The sequence below is a fragment of the Bubalus bubalis genome, chromosome 8, assembly GCF_019923935.1.
Source record: "Bubalus bubalis isolate 160015118507 breed Murrah chromosome 8, NDDB_SH_1, whole genome shotgun sequence".
NCBI classification, from domain to species: Eukaryota; Metazoa; Chordata; class Mammalia; order Artiodactyla; family Bovidae; genus Bubalus; species Bubalus bubalis.
Window position 1 is genome coordinate 118,818,381 of NC_059164.1, and position 18,308 is coordinate 118,836,688.

The 18,308-nt window shown below is 51.1% G+C and overlaps 1 protein-coding gene across 5 annotated transcripts in view; it reads right to left on the bottom strand.

Moving 5' to 3' along the window:
• NCAPG2 (non-SMC condensin II complex subunit G2) overlaps window positions 1-18,308 on the bottom strand; it is a 73,686-nt gene that overhangs the window by 19,740 nt on the left and 35,638 nt on the right. For 4 of the 5 annotated variants that reach the window (XM_006041811.4, XM_025291954.3, XM_025291958.3 and 1 more), the window contains 11 exons: window positions 16,854-17,033; window positions 15,058-15,210; window positions 11,279-11,501; window positions 10,842-10,945; window positions 4,794-4,967; window positions 2,966-3,036; window positions 1,954-2,107; window positions 1,695-1,868; window positions 916-1,032; window positions 693-833; window positions 193-292 (listed from right to left, as the gene is read on the bottom strand). In XM_006041811.4, coding sequence (XP_006041873.1) covers window positions 193-292; window positions 693-833; window positions 916-1,032; window positions 1,695-1,868; window positions 1,954-2,107; window positions 2,966-3,036; window positions 4,794-4,967; window positions 10,842-10,945; window positions 11,279-11,501; window positions 15,058-15,210; window positions 16,854-17,033 — 1,591 coding nt within the window. The remainder of the gene's footprint in view (window positions 1-192; window positions 293-692; window positions 834-915; window positions 1,033-1,694; window positions 1,869-1,953; window positions 2,108-2,965; window positions 3,037-4,793; window positions 4,968-10,841; window positions 10,946-11,278; window positions 11,502-15,057; window positions 15,211-16,853; window positions 17,034-18,308) is intronic. The other variant, XM_025291956.3, reaches the window with a different exon arrangement.

The following is an 18,308-nucleotide window of genomic DNA, read 5'->3' on the forward strand; positions in this document are numbered from 1 at the left end:
TGGAGAGTCCCGGGGACGGGGGGTCTGGCGGGCTGCCGTCTGTGGGGTCGCACGGAGTCGGACACGACTGAGCGACTTAGTAGTAGTAGTAGTTTGTTATGCGTCTGTCACTCAAAAGTGAGAGTCCCGCAAAGGGAGGCACTGCTTCTTACTGTGAGTTGCTCTTAACTAGTCCTTTAACAAACTAGGTACCTGTTTGCATGATTCCAAGGCTCCACTGTAGAAGATGCGTCTGAAACTTGCGGTCGCCAAGGCCAACCATGATGACATCCTTACACACGGTCAGGTAGGTCTGGAAGAGAGACAGACACGCTGCTGTGACCTCACAGAGGCCAGAGGGGCCGCACGCAGCTGGCACAGCTCCTAATACCTAAGGGGCTGCCAGGTGAATCACAGAGAAGGTGTTCACAGAGTGGTTTCCATAAAGACACATCAATTCTTATTTTTCTTTCCATAGGAAATCTAGAAACACATTTTCTGTAATTCCAAAAACAGCACCTGTTACCTGTACTGTGTAAAATTGCTTTAAAATTACAGTTTGTGCTTCGCAAAAGATAAACTCTGGACACTCAGAGGCTAGCGTAGGTACTCAAGAAAGCAGCATTACTGACTGAAGTCATAGTTCAGATTGGAAATGAGACCCGGAAGCCCATCACAATGGAGCAGGGTTTCCATGTCCCAAGACTCCTAACCTGGATAATCTGCTGATAAACCACCCTGTGAAGCTTCAGGTATTCTTCGTCTTGATCGCGAATGAAAGATAAAACTTTGCTTTCTAACCAAGACCCGGTATCTTCCAAAGTGGACAGGTACACTTTGCCTTCTGAGCAGAACTGCCCAAAAACAAGAGCAGACAGGTCAGCGTGGAGCCCCGGGCCCGCTCAGCCCACGCCCCGCCCTGAGCCACAGACACACCTTGTGCTGAAGATGGATGCTCAGCCGACAGTACAGGCTGAAGGCCCGCAGCGCGGTGCCCTCACTCAGGTGCGGAGGGCTGCCATCTGGCGTCTGCAGAATGGACTCCAGATTCCCCTGCGGAACAGGACTCCTCAGGCCGGGCTCTGGCCGAGCAGCCCGCACAGGAGGCGAGGACACCGTGGCCCGAAGTGCCGGGCAGGTACAGCACTGCGGGGCGTCCTGAGAAGCCCGCGCCTCCTCCCTCCGCCAGGCCTCCCGCAAAGTGGCAAGACCACAGCTCTTCACGGGCGCTTCCCCCGGGGCCCAGGACTGAGCTCTGCTGGCTCATGCCTCCCACAACCCCGCCCGCCCCGCCCGCTGCTAGTGCGTGGGGGCCTCCGGCACGATAGAATCGGGCAGCAGCAGCCGGGGCGGGCCTGCGGAGACAGCCGCAGAGAAAGGGAATGAACCCACAGGACTGCACACAAAGAGCCTGGGGTGGTCTGCCCCAAACTCGGGGGGCTGGAGCCCCCACAGCCATGCAAGGAGGAGAGCGAGGGGCCTGGGTGGTGGGCAGCCTCCTGCCCACAGCCAGTTCCGGCAGGCAGGCTCACCCGTGGAGGCAGGCAGGACAGGACACTGAGCTCTGAAGAGACCTGGTAGAAAGAGCCGGGCCCCAAAATGTGCACCTGGTCCCCTCCCGTCCCCAGGTGAAAAATGACACTTCAACATGGAAAACTCGGATCTGACTTCATCAGTCAGCTTCCACGGAGCCTGTGTCTGTTCTACAAAACTACCTTGGATGTTTCAAGTGCTTTCAAAAGACAGTTCAGCTTCTTCTGGGGCGCAGAGAGGAGGCACTCGCGGTTCTTGGGGTGGGTCAGCAAATATTCCACGTAGACCAGCGCCAGCCCAGGTTTGACTGGACACGGGTCCTGGACCCGCACTTTCCTCTTGGAGGCCGAGTTACCCTGAGGGGCAGGAAGAGACCGGCGGGAGGAGAGCCGTGAGCCCTGGCACACCGCCCCTGGCGGAGCGCAGCAGGAAGACCCCTACCTTGCTCTGAGGCGCCTCCTCGGGCAGCCAGTCGCAGACGAGCTCCAGGACGTGCCCCACGTGGCCCCAGGAGCAGAGGCAGTCAAGCAGGATGCAGTAGGTCCTGTCGGCGGTCCCCTCCTCCAGGTTCCTCAGTGTGGAAATCACACCGCAGCTGAAAGGGCCACACATACACAATCACATCTGTATCTCGATAACAACTACTCATTTTCCTAAAAGGTGGGGAAAATGGAGAAGCTAAAAGCTGAGGGACAAAAACCCTTCCTATCATGGCAGCATGCAGACATCCTCCACTACAGGGAAAATCCACCGTTTTTCACAGTCACTTGCAGGGTAAGTTCCAGGACAAATGGCGACTCTGCAAGCAGCGTCGGGGACCCAAGGCCGCGCACCCTGGACGCGAGGTGCCAGGCACCCACCAGGCACGTGCAAGCCCTAGTCTTTTGCTTCTGTGCTGCCTCTGTCAGACTGTAAAGATGCTTCATTTTGGGGAAATAATTTGTTTAGCATCAAAACATTTATTTTTAAATACATATGAATAAAAATAAGTAACTTTTACTGAGTTAATAATCAACACTCTAAAGCAACACTGCCCAATAAAATATAACATGAGACACAAAAACAGGCCAGTGTGTCATTTTAAAGGTTCTAGTAACCCTATCTAAAAAGGAAGACTGACTTCAGTAATACATCAGCCCAGCCCACCCGCAACACTAAGACGCAGTCCCTGTAGAAACCACGATGCAGCCCCTCACAGCCCTCTTCCCACACCAGCCCTGGAGTCCGCGTGCACCCTGCTCTCACAGCTCATCCAGCTCAACCCGCGTCTCAGGAGCTCAGAGCCACGTGCGGCTGCGGCTCCGCGGCGGCTCAACTCAGACCGCACGTCCCCACCTGCACTTGGACGAGTCCCGGCGCTCAGCGCCCCGGGCCCTGGAAGCCGCTGCCCTGCCCTCCCGCCTTCAGGCTGCGCGGGCATCGCTGGGGAGACCAGAGGGTGGGGAGCTGGCACCTGAAGGTGGGCACGGCCGGGGCGGGCATCAGGGACGCCAGAATGCACAGAGGGGTCCTGCAGCGGTCGTCCTGGGGGCAGGAAAAGACAGAGAGATGGGAACGTGAGCGCTGCGGCCCACGGGCTCCCCACCCTCAGGACCCCGCTTCAGGGCCGCTGGGTAGGAACAGCACCCAACAGGACCCGACCCCTGCGAGGCCCCAGGTGTGCTGGGTCTTCTCAGGCTTCCACAGGACGCGTCCCTCCCTTCTGTGATGTGTCGTTGGTGCAAATACTTATTAAACACCCACTGTGTACCAGGAGGCCCTGGGGACACAGCAGTGGCCAGAACAGACAAAAGTCCTTGCTGTGAAGGCACTGACTTGTGTTCTAAAAGGAATACTGATGCAAGAAAAAAACAACAATCCTACGTACCTGGTGTGTCCTCAGTATAAAACTGAAGAAAATGAAGCTAATCAGAAAAGTTCTTAAAGTAATCAGAACACCTTCGGAAGCAGAGCAGTGCAACGGAGCTACCTGGCCAAGCCCAGGTCCCAGCTGAGCCCACAACCCAGCCAGCAGGGCCTAGCAGGCAGAAGGGCTACTCTCCGGGTGGGGCTGGCAGGGACCCGTGAGGACAGCACGCGGGCCCCCGGCGGCACTTCGCACACGGCAGCCACCTCACCACAACCGCCCCGTCGCCGTGATATGGCCGACAGGCCAGATGTCACCCAGATCACTACTAAGAAATACCCTCAGATGGCGACACAACCAGAGAAGATGGGTCCTAGAAGGAAGGGAAGCAACAGTTTTCCTGACATATAAACAGGAGCAAACTCACAGTTCCATCTGTAACTAATCTGCATTCAGGCAGTGAACCCACCCTCACCCCAACTCCCAATACACAAAACGTTTTCTTAATGTCACAACAGACAGCTGATCGCTACTCCCGATTCTGCTCTAAGCGTGGCTCACAGACGGCGCACCCGCCGACAGGGAGACCACAGGGTTCTCAGATGGACTGAGGGCAGAGAGGCTCTCTGGTCAGGATCGCTCGGGATTAAAACACTTGATGAACCGCCTGCCTTTCCGCAGACACTCCTGGGCACACTGTTCTTCTGTCCTCTCATCCAGGACCCGGCCTCCTCCGCGTTTTATCTACTTCTCAGGCTAGTGTGACTGTCTGAGCCTGTAAACGTCCTAGTGATGGGGCAGCCTTCACCCTTCACCTTCACAGACAGGTCACGTTGGCTTTTCAGGGGCAGAATGGAGCGTGGAGACCTAACAGTCTCAGAAATACAGCTCCAAAAGCTAAAAGGTCTAAGGTCACACAAGCAGTTGTAGAAGAACCAGAAGTAAACTTTCCCAAGAGAAGAATGATTCCTAAGACCTGTGACCGTTCTATATTTAAGCCATGCTTTCTTTGTAATTGGAAACAAACCTGACTTTTACATAGTAGTTTTATTTCCATTAGTTCTGAAATACGCCCTTTGTTCAGAGGTTTCCTTCACTTAAGCAGAAGATGCACGCACGGCGTGTCTGCCCCAGTAACACGACACGACTCAGAGGTCTCAGAACAGGCACGCTGGCGCCGCTGGGGGCCCGCGCCAGGGTGCGGTGCGTCCTGGGTGTTCAGACTCCTCTCTCAACTCCCAGCACAGCGAACTAGAGTCTAAAACCGGGCCGCACGCCATTAGCAACGGAAGACCAGAGCCGCCTGGACACCCGCTGGGCTTGAGGCCGGAGGCTGCCCGGCCCCACCATGCAGGGCGAGCGCCGCGGGTCCCGGTGGCAGCTGGCTCAGCCGTGCACACGGGGGCTGCCCCGCTCCTCAGGGCGGGCGTCTTACCGTGAACACTCGCATGTACTGCGGCAGCACCGAGGCAAACTTGTCAACGGTGTACACTCGGGCCTCCTTGTTATTCTCCAGGCTCCTGTGAATGCTCCTCCAGAGAATCACCACGATCTCCAGCAGCCCTGCCATAGACGCAGCATCGCTCACTGACAGCGTCTGGTCCAGAGCCTAAGACAAAAACCACTGCACTGTGAAAGAATGGCTCACAGCGACTGTTGAGGGAGCAGCACTGTCTTTAACAGCACATCTCAGAATTCCAGCCCTAAAGCGGAAATGCGAAGGACAGGCAGGCAGAACCCCCAGGCTGCGGTGTGGTGCCTGAGGGGTCCACCGCCCCCAACCCGGGGCCGCTCCAGCTTGGTTTTTCAAGGAGCAGGCCTACACGCGCCCTCCAAGCCCGGCGGGCAGGAGACAACCGCACCGCTGTGTCCTGAGGCTTCTGGGCACTCCTCCGTTTTGTGCAGGGCGGGAGCCCACACCCCATCACCACCTCCAAGCGCAAAGGATGATTCAGTTCAAGCGCTGGGATTTCTGTGCTACTCAAATGGAATGGGAAAAGACATAGGGAGCAAATGAACTGAACTAAAGAGGGTGCCTTTTCACTACTGTTCACAGGGTTCTCAAGGCAAGAATATTCCCTTCTTCAGTCGACCACGCTTTGTCAGCCATGAAATTAAAAGATGCTTGCTCCTTGGAAGAAAGGCTATGACAAACCTTGTCAGGATATTAAAAAGTAGAGACATTACTTTGCCAAAAAAGGTCCATCTAGTCAAAGCCACGGTTTTCCCACTAGTCATATACAGATGTGAGAGTTGGACTACATAGAAGGCTGAGCACCGAAGAATTGACACTTTCGAACTGTGGTGTTGGAGAAGACTCTTGAGAGTCCCTTGGACTGCAAGGAGATCAAGTCAGTCAATCCTAAAGGAAACCACTCCTGAATATTCATTGGAAGGACTGATGCCGAAGCTGAAGCTCCAATACTTCGGCCACCTGATATGAAGAACTGACTCACTGGAAAAGATCCTGATGCTGGGAGACATTGAAAGCAGGAAGAGAAGGGGGTGGAACATGACGAGATGGTTGGATGGCATCACTGACTCAAATGAGTCTGAGTAAACTCTGGGAGATGGTGAAGAACAGGGAAGCCTGACGTGCACAAAGAGTCAGACATGACTGAGTGACTGAACAACAAAAGAGGGTATACAGAAAACACAAGAACAGTTGCTATGCAAAGGTAGGTTTTTCAATAGGCTCTTAATACTTGGAACGACTTATGGCTAAAAACTATTAAAGGGTTAGAAAATACTATGTGAATGACAAAAATAACAAATTAACAAAATTTCAATCTGGATTTTAGTTTTTACATTCTAACATTAGACATAGCAATCTTATCATTAAAGTCCCCTGAGAAAGGCACCACTTTTCCTTTACAAAAATATGCTAAGTTCCAAAGATTTCATTAAATAGAAAGCAGAGATTTTTAGTAGATAGCAATGGGAAAAAGTAAAAGAATAAACTCAGAAACTTTTGCTTTTAGCCATTGTATGTTCTTAGAATGACAACATCCAGATGGCAATCTGTATTTCTTTTCTACTACCAGTTATAATCAGTTCAGTTCAGTTCAGTTGCTCAGTCGGGTCCAACTCTTTGCAACCCTATGGACTGCAGCATGCCAGGCCTCCCTGTCCATCACCAAATCCCAGCTTGCTCAAACTCATAGCCATCGAGTCCAACCACCCAACCATCTCATCCTCTGTCGTCCCCTTCTCCTCCTGCCTTCAATCTTTCCCAGCATCAGGGTCTTTTCCAATGAGTCAGTTCTTCACATTAAGTGGCCAAAGGATTGGAGTTTCATATTCAGCATCAGTCCTTCCAATGAATATTCAGGACTGATTTCCTTTAGGATGGACTAGTTGGATCTCCTTACTCTCCAAGGGACTCTCAAGAGTTTTCTCCAACACCACAGTTCAAAAGCATCAGTTTTTCAGCACTTTATGGTATCTCAGCTTTCTTTATGGTCCAACTCTCACATCCATACATGACGACTGGAAAAACCATAGACAGCTTTAACTTAGACAGACCTTTGTTGGCAAAGTAATGTTTCTGCTTTTTAATATGATGTCTAGGTTGGTCTGACTCATTGGAAAAGACTCTGATGCTGGGAGGGATTGGGGGCAGGAGGAAAAGGGGACGACAGAGGATGAGATGGTTGGGTGGCATTACCGACTCGATGGACGTGAGTTTGAGTGAACTCCAGGAGTTGGTGATGGACAGGGAGGCCTGGCGTGCTGTGATTCATGGGGTCACAGAGAATTGGACACAACTGAGCGACTGAACTGAACTGAACTAGGTTGGTCATAGCTTTCCTTCCAAGGAGCAAGCACCTTTTAATTTCATGACTGCAGTCACTGTCTGCAGTGATTTTGGAGCCCAAGAAAATAAAGTCTGCCACTGTTTCCATTGTTTCACCATCTATTTGCCATGAAGTGATGGGACTGGATGCCATGATCTTAGTTTTCTGAATGTTGAGTTTTAAGCCAGCTTTTCACTCTCCTCTTTCACTTTCATCAAGAGGCTCTTTAGTTCTCCTTCGCTTTCTGCCATAGGGTGGTGTCATCTGTGTATTTGAGGTTATTGATATTTCTCCCAGCAACCTTGATTCCAGCTTGTGCTTCATCCAGCCCAGCATTTCACATGATATACTCTGCATATAAGTTAAATAAGCAGGGTGACAATATACAGCCTTGATGTACTCCTTTTCCCAATTTGGAAGCAATCTGTTGTTCCATGTTCGGTTCTAACTGCTGCTTCTTGACCTGGATACAGATTTCTCAGGAGGCAGGTCAGGTGGTCTGGTATTCCCATCTCTTTAAAAACTTTCCACAGTTTGCTGTGATCCACAGAGTCAAAAGCTTTGGTGTAGTCAATAAAGCAGAAGTAGCTGTTTTTCTTGAACTCTCTTGCTTTTTCTATGATCCAACAATGTTGGCAATTTGATCTCTGATTCCTCTGACTTTTCTAAATCCACCTTGAATGTCTGGAACTTCATGTACTGGTGAAGCCTCGCCTGGAGAATTTTGAGCATTACTTTGCTAGCGTGTGAGATGACTACAAGTGTACGGCACTTTGAACAGCCTTTGGCATTGCCTTTCTTTGGGATTGGAATGAAAACTGACCTTATCCAGTCCTGTGGCCACTGCTGAGTTTTTCAAATTTGCTGGCATACTGAGTGCAGCACTTTCACAGCATCATATTTTATGAACTGAAATAGCTCAACTGGAATTCCATCACCTCCAGTAGTTTTGTTCGCGGTGATGCTTCCTAAGGCCCACTTCCAACATCCTATCTTTATGAAGCAGGGTTTTCCGCAGTGACAGCTACCAAAATGGGATTACGGAGTAGACTGGACATGTTCAAACTACTGTACAATTGCACCCCTCTAACACACTAGCAAAGTAATGCTCAAAATTTTCCAAGTGAGGCTTCAACAGTGCATGAATCGAGAAGGATGGCCCTCCTCAGTCTCTTTCAGAATCTCTGCTTATGTCTGAAACATGTCAAGAATCCCAGGGCTCACTCAGCCCTCACAGTTCATTTGCCTTTGAATACAGCCACTTTACCTTCCGACTGGAGCAAGCTGTCATCCTACCTGAAGCAACCGACTGGGTTCACGGAGCAGGCTGACTACGTCACACAAGGAAGCAAGTTTTGCGACCCGTTCTGTGTCACTAAAATGTGCTGCCAGCCATGACTATTTTTCTAAAAGAAATCTCTGGAGCAGCTCTCGTAACTCAAAAATCCCGGCCAGCGATCTACCTTTCGAAAGCCATCTCACTTCTGGGTGTAAGAGAAGACACGTGTGCTCGGCATCCGTTTCCTCACAAAGTTGCGCAGACAGCTGCGTGTTAAAGGCATGGACTTAAATGTGGTTGGTAGCTTTAATCACACCCTGCAACGTGAAGCTCAGGTGCCATTTCTCAGCTGGCCAGCATTTCTCCACGGATGACACCATGCACAGACACACTCAGAAGCGACCTCTCTGACCCGAGCAGTGAAAGCAGAAGCCACCCAGTCTCAGCAGCTGCTCCATCCATGTACACGGCAACACGGTATATGCCGACACAGAATGCCCAGTTCAGTCTCCCTGGCACGCAGTCATGCAGACGTGAACGGCTCTGCAGCTGTGGTGCTGGCTGGCAGCGAAAGTGCACACAGCCTCGTGTGCACCCTCCTGAAACGTTGCCAACAGGCACCGCGCCTTACTGCCATCAGCAGGCTCGTCAGCCAGACAGCATCCGCGGTGAGCCAGTCCTGTCTAACAGCTGTGCCTCGCGATCCTCTGCTTCATCAATGCATCTAGTTGCGGTGGTAGCCAAAAGAGGACCACGTGCCACCTTTTGAACTACAGCGTCTCCTAAAAGTTCACAACAAATGTCCTCAGCAGCAGGCAAGTCAGCTCTTCCCCAGCAGTAAGAGGCAGCTTAGGGTTAGCAGAGCAGTCAGCCAGGAGGAATGACACTCTCAGTGCAGACACAGTCGATCAAGTGGCGGCCCTTCAGTGCTTGCTTCTGTTCTTCACGTGCATGTTTTTTCCTTTTGAAAAACTTCAAAGGCTTGTCTTCTAATGCAGGGTGCTTGGTGTCCATGTGGTGAAGCAGTTTTGATGGTTTCCTGGCTTCACTGGATAGCTGGTTGCCACATATTATACAAAGCAGGCTTGGAGAATGTGAATCACCTGTTGCTGTGAACTCATAATTTAAGTAGGACTCGGTGTGTTCTTTTCAATGCACATTTCTTTTTGTTGGCAGTCTTAGAGTCTTCTGCTCTCTCACCATGGCGTCTTTCCCCATTTTCACAGCAGCTCAGTGACATTTGGGTTTGTAATCCTTTTGGCTAGGGTAAGCTTATGGGCTTACCAAAACTGGGCACAATGAGAAACAGGCACGGACAGAAGTGGTAAATAAAATAATGAGCAGGCCACGAATGGACTAAATTAAGTGTGGGATTTTGACTTAAAGCCTGCTACCAGATGCAGCTTAATTGTCACTTGCCAATCACTTGATAGGGTTTTGATATGGGGCTGCAAGCAGTCATTCACTACGGTCCTTGTGCACTCAAACCCCTCAACTACTGACGCTCTGTGTTTGCAGCTGTCCCCCAGAGTTAGCATCGCTGCCTCAGCTCCAAGCTCATCAGGCCTTAAGAGTCTCATGAGGAGTGGGCAATCTGGAGCCCTCGAAGGCACAGTTTACCATAGGGCTCGCACTCCGAAGAGAGTCTAGTGCCGCTGACAAGCTGCAGGAGGGGGCGCTCAGGCGGTAATGCCAGCGATGGGGAGCATCTGTGAACGCCCGCTGTGCGGCCTGGCTCCTTACACGCCACAGACAGGCCAGTCCAGCCCAGGGACCCTGCTTTAGAGGTACATAAGCATGACAGTTTATTTATAAGCTTAAGATACTGTTTGTAAGTAATAAGCATCTAAGTCTTAAATGCTCCTTTTTTAATGATATAATTGATCACTTCAGATTCTGAATAAGTATCAGCTACATGGTCTCCTCGATACATTATTTTAAACAATTCTCAATGAAGCTTGTATCCTGAAATTCAACCTGATGATGTTTCTAGTAGAATCTTAGAGCAGGAGCAGTGAACAAATCCTTAGGGGCCCCACCACCTAGTTGTAAAACACAGTGATCAACAGGCCCATCCAGGTGTGCCACCCCCGTCTCATTAAAGTACACAGGCGCTTAAGGTAAAGAAAACTGGGAAAAGGGTGTCACCAATAATAATTCCTTTGTATTAGATCCTACTCAGACTCCACAGTAAACTACAAAGAATACACAGGAAGTTGCTCCAAAAAATTACTTATGATTCTCCAAATTAATTAGTTGGTGTATCAGAACTAAAGGAATAAATGAAAAATAAAAGACTGCCAAGGTAACAGCTCGTGGAAGCAGTGCCTCTGCCTTGCCACCCCGCCCCTCTAAGCACCAGGGAGCTGCCCACCTGGGCCCCACCCTCAGCAGGTGTCAGACTCACGCTCGCATTCTCCTTCCCCGGCTCCTCCGCTTCCTCCCTGCAGGCGCTCAGGGCCCTCCGGATGCAGGCGTTCAGGCAATGGCGGATCACGTGGATCAGCTTTGCTAAAGCGTGTAAGACGATCAAACGTGTTTCTTTAACAAAATTTTCTAACAGTGAAATTATAATCCCAAATAATTAAAGCATTATGTTAAGGGACCTCATTAAAACTGCACAGGTGTGTGTGTACACTGCATGTTCTCAGTCATGTTCCAAGCTGTGCTGCGCATGAGGCGAACACGTGGGGCAGGCGGGGAGTGGGCCGAGGCGCTGGGGTGAAGGGCCGGGCCCGGGGGTGTGGGAGCACGGGGCCGTGGGGTGCGGGGGCCTGGGGGCATAGGGGCAGGGGGTGCAGGGTGTGGGGGCGCAGCGCAGGGCGGGCCCAGGGCCGCGCGTACCTATGTTGGTGCAGGCCGTGTGCTCGTGCGCGTGCTGGTAGAACCTGCGTGCAGCCGCGTGGTTCATCTGCAGCAGCGCCACGCAGCGCTCACACCACACGGCCTCGGGCTGGTTCACCGGCAGGAAGGAGTTGAAGATGAGCCCCACCAGGCGCCGGCACACTGGCCGCGAGTCTGACTCCAGACGGGCCAAAATGTGCTCCATGGGGCATATTTTCCAAAACTGAGAACGCGGCACATGTGCGAAAGAAAACCATGAGAACATTTTAAGCAAAATTTCAAGATCACAATCAAAAAGGAGCTAATTTTTATATTCAAGAAAACTCATTTCAAATGACACCACCAGGACGTGGGACTCTTCTGCAGAGAAATCAAGCCCATAGTTGAAGGAGACTGACACGCATGGCAGCTAAGCAGGAGGCTGCCGGTGTTAATTACAATCCATCAGGGCAGCAGTGGACTCCCAAATGAGTTATGATTATCAGCCTAATAATTTTAAAGTTTCCTGAAACAACACAACTTTTGGGCCATTAACGTGAAAAGTGGATTTAAACATGTGCAACAGGTTTGGCACAGAAAGCTAAAGTGAGCACCTGGTGTCCCGCCTCAGACACAGGCCTCCCTGGCGGGCACCCCTCCTGCCATCTCCCGAGTGCTGACCGGGTGGCCACGTGCCTCCTCCACCACCCACAGCTGCCGCACACACGTGCACACAGAACTGCCTGCTGCCCTCAGCTCAAAGGCGTCCAAGTTGTCCACCACCCATAGAAAAGGGCCAAACTCCTCGACAAGCAGTTTAAAACAACGGGAAACACCATAGAATAACAGACATTAAGACAGACTTCGATGGGAAGTGGTCATGGGGCTCAGAGCCTGTCATCTGTGTAACGGGAGCAGCACAGCGGCACGGACATTTCTCCAGGACCTGGCTCCCACAGCAGTCCCCTTTCCAGGACTTTCGGTGGATCCTTCTCATCAGCATGTATCTTCAGGTCGTTTCCAAGCCATAAACACAAAGGCCCCTCCCCGGGGACCAGCTTCCGTGAGCTGCCTGCCCAGTGCCTTCCACACTCCCACAACACCTCAGTGCGCCCTGCAGGTCCGAGGACCCTGCACTTTCAGACGCACACACTCCACCTTCCCTGGCGGGAACGTCTGAGCGTCGGCCCTACCACCACTCCCCACACGCCCCTGGGACACTTCCATGCACACACCTGGTATTTCTGAAAGTTACTGCAGGAAAGACAGGACCCGCCCAACAGCCACACCATCAGCAGACTGTCAACCCAGAGCGGCTGGCACAGCACCAGATGTGAAGAGGGAAGCCGGGTGCTCGGGAGAGCAGGGCCCTTCAGCCTCAAGACCACAGAGTTCATCCAAAGTTGCTGAAACCAACCAAGATACCCAGGAAACCCTGACCAAGGGACAGCACCAAAAAGAGAGGGTCTTCACACTGAAAGGGTTGGTTCCTGAGCGCTCATGGAGACCAGACCACCTTGAATGGAAACAAGTAATTGGCACAAACACCAAATGCCAAGGCTCCAGGGGTGGGTGATTCAATGAACATTTCCTGCAAGTCTGCCTTTCTAGAAAAGCCCCATATTAACCTATTTTTCTTTTATTTACTTTTCCTGAAATAAAACAGAACAATTCGGATTAATTCAGGGTTCTTCACTTACCTGAGGTTTTATTTTTATCCAAACATATTACCCACAGGTGACATTAACAGCAGACAAGACCATAAACAAAACTGCTAACCGGTGTTTCATTTCTAAAGTTAAAAATAATTGCATATTAAGAAATCCCAAATTGGTTTTTTAATAAAGATATCTCAATATTAGTATACTGTTGATTTGGCCTAAATCTCAGCTATACAATATAAAAACTGCAGAATTTAAAAACAAACAGTAAACAACTTGCAATCACCAGCACTGAGGATGGAAAGCATAAACAGAAGCCTAATTAACTAAGCGCTGACGGCCCCGGGCCTCAGGACCTGACTATATAATCAGCGTGGATTATCCACCACCTTTCAGTGTCTGTGCCCAGAGCCTCTGCCTGGCCCTCCGGGGCAGCCCCTCCAGAGCTCACCGGGACATGAGGGCAGGACGGCACGCAGACAGCAGGGCCTGCCCGTGCCGCACGTGCGCGCGCGCTCCAACCTGGGGGCGAGTGACACCCACCCGCTCCTCCTAGCTGCCTCTCCACCGGCCTGTCCATCTGTGATCTTGACTTTCAGAGAACTGGCTTGTGTGCCCATAACAAAACCTTCCGAGATCTTATAGCTAAATCACTCTCCGCCTTGCTTGGGCAAGCTAAGCATTAAGATACAAGAAGCATCTCACTAAAGCGTTTCGCTTCCTCCTCTGCTCCTCCTCGTCCTCCAGACCCCAGACTCTCCGGTCACAGACGTTGTCCAGGTCTTACCTGGCCCCTCCCCTGCTCTCCTGGGGAGACCCACAGGTCTCAGGACATCTGGTCTCTCTGCCGTCTCACCAGCCGTCCCCAGTGGTCCTTTGCAAACGGATGTGCACTTCAAACAAAACACTACACAACTCCCGCTTCAGACTCATAACCACACTTGCAACAGGCTGTTACAACAATCCAGTCAACGCTGCAGCCAGCCTTTCTGTTGAACTAACAAGCTGATCCTAGACTCCATACAGAAATACAAAGGCCCAGACCACCAGGAACTCTGAAGGAAGAGCCAGAGGGCACACACACCAGGGCATCCGCAGAACTGCAGGGAGCTTGGGCTGTGGCCTGGCCAAGGATGGACAGGCACAGTTCAGAAGCAGACCACACACCAAGGCAGTGGTGAGACCACGGAAGCCACGTAAAATATCCCTTTCTCATTAAAAAAATCCAGTTCAAAATTTGAAAAACATAAACCAATGTGCATGCTCGGGAGGGGCAAGTCTTCCCCGCACCCTGTCTCCAGACCCCCAGTACCCACCCCAGCCAAAGAAACTGCTGTCCACTTTCTGTTTGCCTCCAGGGACGTGCGAGGCGGCTCTGAGCAAACACACAGCTGTGTCCCCGTTCTCAGAGCTGGCAGCACCCCACAGCTCATCTGCACTCCCTCTGTCTAACTTAGTGGTCTTTCCATGAAAGTGTGCCCCTCCCCATGGCCACGCGGCAGCATTTCACGGCATGAACACACCCCAGGGCTGGGCACTGATTCCACACGGACAAGAGTGTCAGCTTGTTCCCACACCCTGAGCCTCGACAGAAGACCACTCTAAAGTAAACTTCAGAGGACTCTTGTGTAGGGAAAGAAAACCCTGTTACCAAATAATAATGCAGTCAGCAACCTCATAAGTGACAATGGTAGCCAAAAGCTGAACAGAATTAGACTTAAGGGAAAACACTCTCACGTCAGTGGTTTATATCAAAATGCACACAAATCAACAAACACCTCCTTGCTTCCTTCTGTAAGATGTTGGAGGATGAGGATCTCATATTCCATATGTTCAAGTAATATTTTAAGTGCTTACTGTGTGCCAAGCATTTAAATATTGCAACAAAAACTTTCAGGTATATGGTAAAACTATAATTTAAGGTGGGGACTGCTTACACTAGTGTCTTTCGAAAAGGAAACACACGTCGACAACACAGTTATACTCTATGACACAAGTGGTGGAGGGCAGCAGGCCTCGGTCAGTCTACAGGGTGGCCACTCCCGCTCTTGGAACTAAAACTGCTTTGTCCTTTTGTTGATGAAAATAAATAAACGTATTTATTTCATGTACTAAATGAGAAACCTCTAGTCACCTTACCTTAGCAGCCCTCACAGCCTTAACTTTCAGCAGCATATCAACAAAAGCCACCCTCACTTTCTCCGAATTGTCATGGAGACAGTATTTTAATGCTGGCAAAAGCTGTTCTAATAACGGGTGGCTTAATTTATTATCCAAAATTATCGGCAGACACTACGAGAAACAAGAAAGACAAACAATTCAAAATTGGAACATAAGGGAAAGTTCAGGTAATAAAAATTCAGTTCTATCTTTACTAAAATCATCAGTAAAATAAATATACCCACAGAAAATAATACTTCTGCCAACACAATTTCATAGAAAAGCAGTCACTAAATGCATTAATCTGGTTTCAGTGCTTGATAGTCAATGCATCCATTGCTTCATTCAACCAAGACTGAAGCAGTTATGAAATAATCTTCAGAGCTTTCCGAGCTAAACGTTAAAGGGTTTTACTGGCATTGAAAGAAACAGGAGGCTCTGGTGGGGAGGTCCCAAAGCCAGAGTTCGAGTCCTTCCAGTCCTCCTCACAGCCCACTGCGCCCCTGTATGTCCTGACTCGATGCTGCACGGAAACGGGGGGCACAGCGCCCCCCACGTCTCAGACCCGTGCGCCCCCACGGCAGTCCCCGCACCTAGGCGGGCATCGGACGGAGCGGCCCAGGCTCAGACCAGACACGCGAGTCTGGAGAGCTGATGCGCTGCACCTCGCTCTCTTTCCAGTTATTAGGAAAAAGATACGTATTTTTAAGAGACCTTATTTTTCTTTTTTTTTTTTGGCTGTTCACATAGCGTGTGGGATCTTACTTCCCGGACCCGGGATGAAACCCGCACCCCCTGCAGTGAAAGCACAAAGTCTTAAGCACAGGACCTACCAAAGTGAAAGTGAAGTCACTCAGTCGTGTCCAGCTCTGTGCGACCCCATGGACTGTAGCCTGCCAGGCTCCTCTGTCCATGGGATTTTCCAGGCAAGAGTACTGGAGTGGGGTGCTATTTCCTTCTCCAGGAGAACCTACCAAGGACATCGCTAAAAGACTATGTATTTTAAACATCACCCTGAAATGATTACAGATGAGCTGATAAATGTCCTGGATTTGCTTCAAAGTAACTGTGTGTGAGAGATGAGAGAAGCAGCTACAATGCAACAAGCGTGGATGTGTCCTGGGAACTGCTGAAATGGGCGATGGACAAGGGATGTTCCTGTGGGTTCTTGTGCAAAGTGCGTACAGTATACAAAAAAGTTCATTCTGATATATAGTAACAGTAAAAAATTTTAAATACACGCAGCTCCTGTTCTAAAACACTATGCCCCCTCCGCTAACATACATGACAAACTAGTATTTCAAGTAGACTTCTTCTATTTTGGGTAACACTTTTATTCTATTTTCTTCACAAGTGACTTTGGATATTCAACAAAAATGTGAATAATGCTATACTTATGGAGTAGGGCTGGGGTGATTTTTAAATTTGTCTTTCTCTATGCTGCTGCTAAGTTGCTTCAGTCGTGTTCGACTCTGTGCGACCCCACAGATGGCAGCCCACTAGGCTCCTCTGTCCCTGGGATTCTCCAGGCAAGAACACTGGAGTGGGTGGCCATTTCCTTCTCCGATGCATGAAAGTAAAAAGTGAAAATGAAGTCCCTCAGTCGTGCCCGACTCTTAGCGACTCCATGGACTGCAGCCTACCAGGCTCCTCCGCCCATGGGATTTTCCAGGCAAGCGTACTGGAGTGGGGTGCCATTGCCTTCTCCTTCTTTCTCTATAATTTAGAACTATTCTACAATAAACAGGTATTCCTTATACAATTTAAAAGCTTACCTTAAAGACTGAACAGCGCACATCAGCGGAGCTGAAATCAAATGCTAGCTCCTCGGTTACCTTTTTGAGGAGGTCAATAAGAATGGTTGGAGGCATCATCTCCCAGTATTTGGAGGTTATTTTACAAACACCAAGGATCCCTGCAGAACGGACCATCGGGTAAGGATCTTCTAAAAGGCTCTATAAGTACGAAAGGGGAAAAGGCTGAATTATCTTAACTTAGTTCACTTTTTTCCACGTTGGCTTTACTCGTGGGCACAACGGCAGTCACAGCCCAGTAGCCATTTCAAGTCCACAAACACGCAGACCCGGGGACCTAGAGTCACGCGTCGTTCCCGCACAGTCACACACGCAGACCCAGGGACCTCCAGTCATGCGTCATTCCCACACAGTCACACACGCAGACCCAGGGACCTCCAGTCACGCGTCATTCCCGCACAGTCACACACGCAGACCCGGGGACCTAGAGTCACGTGTCGTTCCCGCACAGTCACACACGCAGACCCGGGGACCTAGAGTCACGTGTCGTTCCCGCACAGTCACACACGCAGACCCGGGGACCTCCAGTCACGCGTCATTCCCGCACAGTCACACACGCAGACCCAGGGACCTCCAGTCACGTGTCGTTCCCGCACAGTCACACACGCAGACCCGGGGACCTAGAGTCACGTGTCGTTCCCGCACAGTCACACACGCAGACCCGGGGACCTAGAGTCACGCGTCGTTCCCGCACAGTCACACATGCAGACCCAGGGACCTCCAGTCATGCGTCATTCCCACACAGTCACACACGCAGACCCAGGGACCTCCAGTCACGCGTCATTCCCGCACAGTCACACACGCAGACCCAGGGACCTCCAGTCACGTGTCGTTCCCGCACAGTCACACACGCAGACCCGGGGACCTAGAGTCACGTGTCGTTCCCGCACAGTCACACACGCAGACCCGGAGACCTAGAGTCACGCGTCGTTCCCGCAGTCACACATGCAGACCCAGGGACCTCCAGTCACGCGTCATTCCCGCACAGTCACACACGCAGACCCGGGGACCTAGAGTCACGTGTCATTCCTGCACAGTCACACACACAGACCCGGGGACCTAGAGTCACGTGTCGTTCCCGCACAGTCACACACGCAGACCCGGGGACCTAGAGTCACGCGTCGTTCCCGCAGTCACACATGCAGACCCAGGGACCTCCAGTCACGCGTCATTCCCGCACAGTCACACACGCAGACCCAGGGACCTCCAGTCACGTGTCGTTCCCGCACAGTCACACACGCAGACCCGGGGACCTAGAGTCACGTGTCGTTCCCGCACAGTCACACACGCAGACCCGGGGACCTAGAGTCACGCGTCGTTCCCGCAGTCACACACGCAGACCCAGGGACCTCCAGTCACGCGTCATTCCCGCACAGTCACACACGCAGACCCAGGGACCTCCAGTCACGTGTCGTT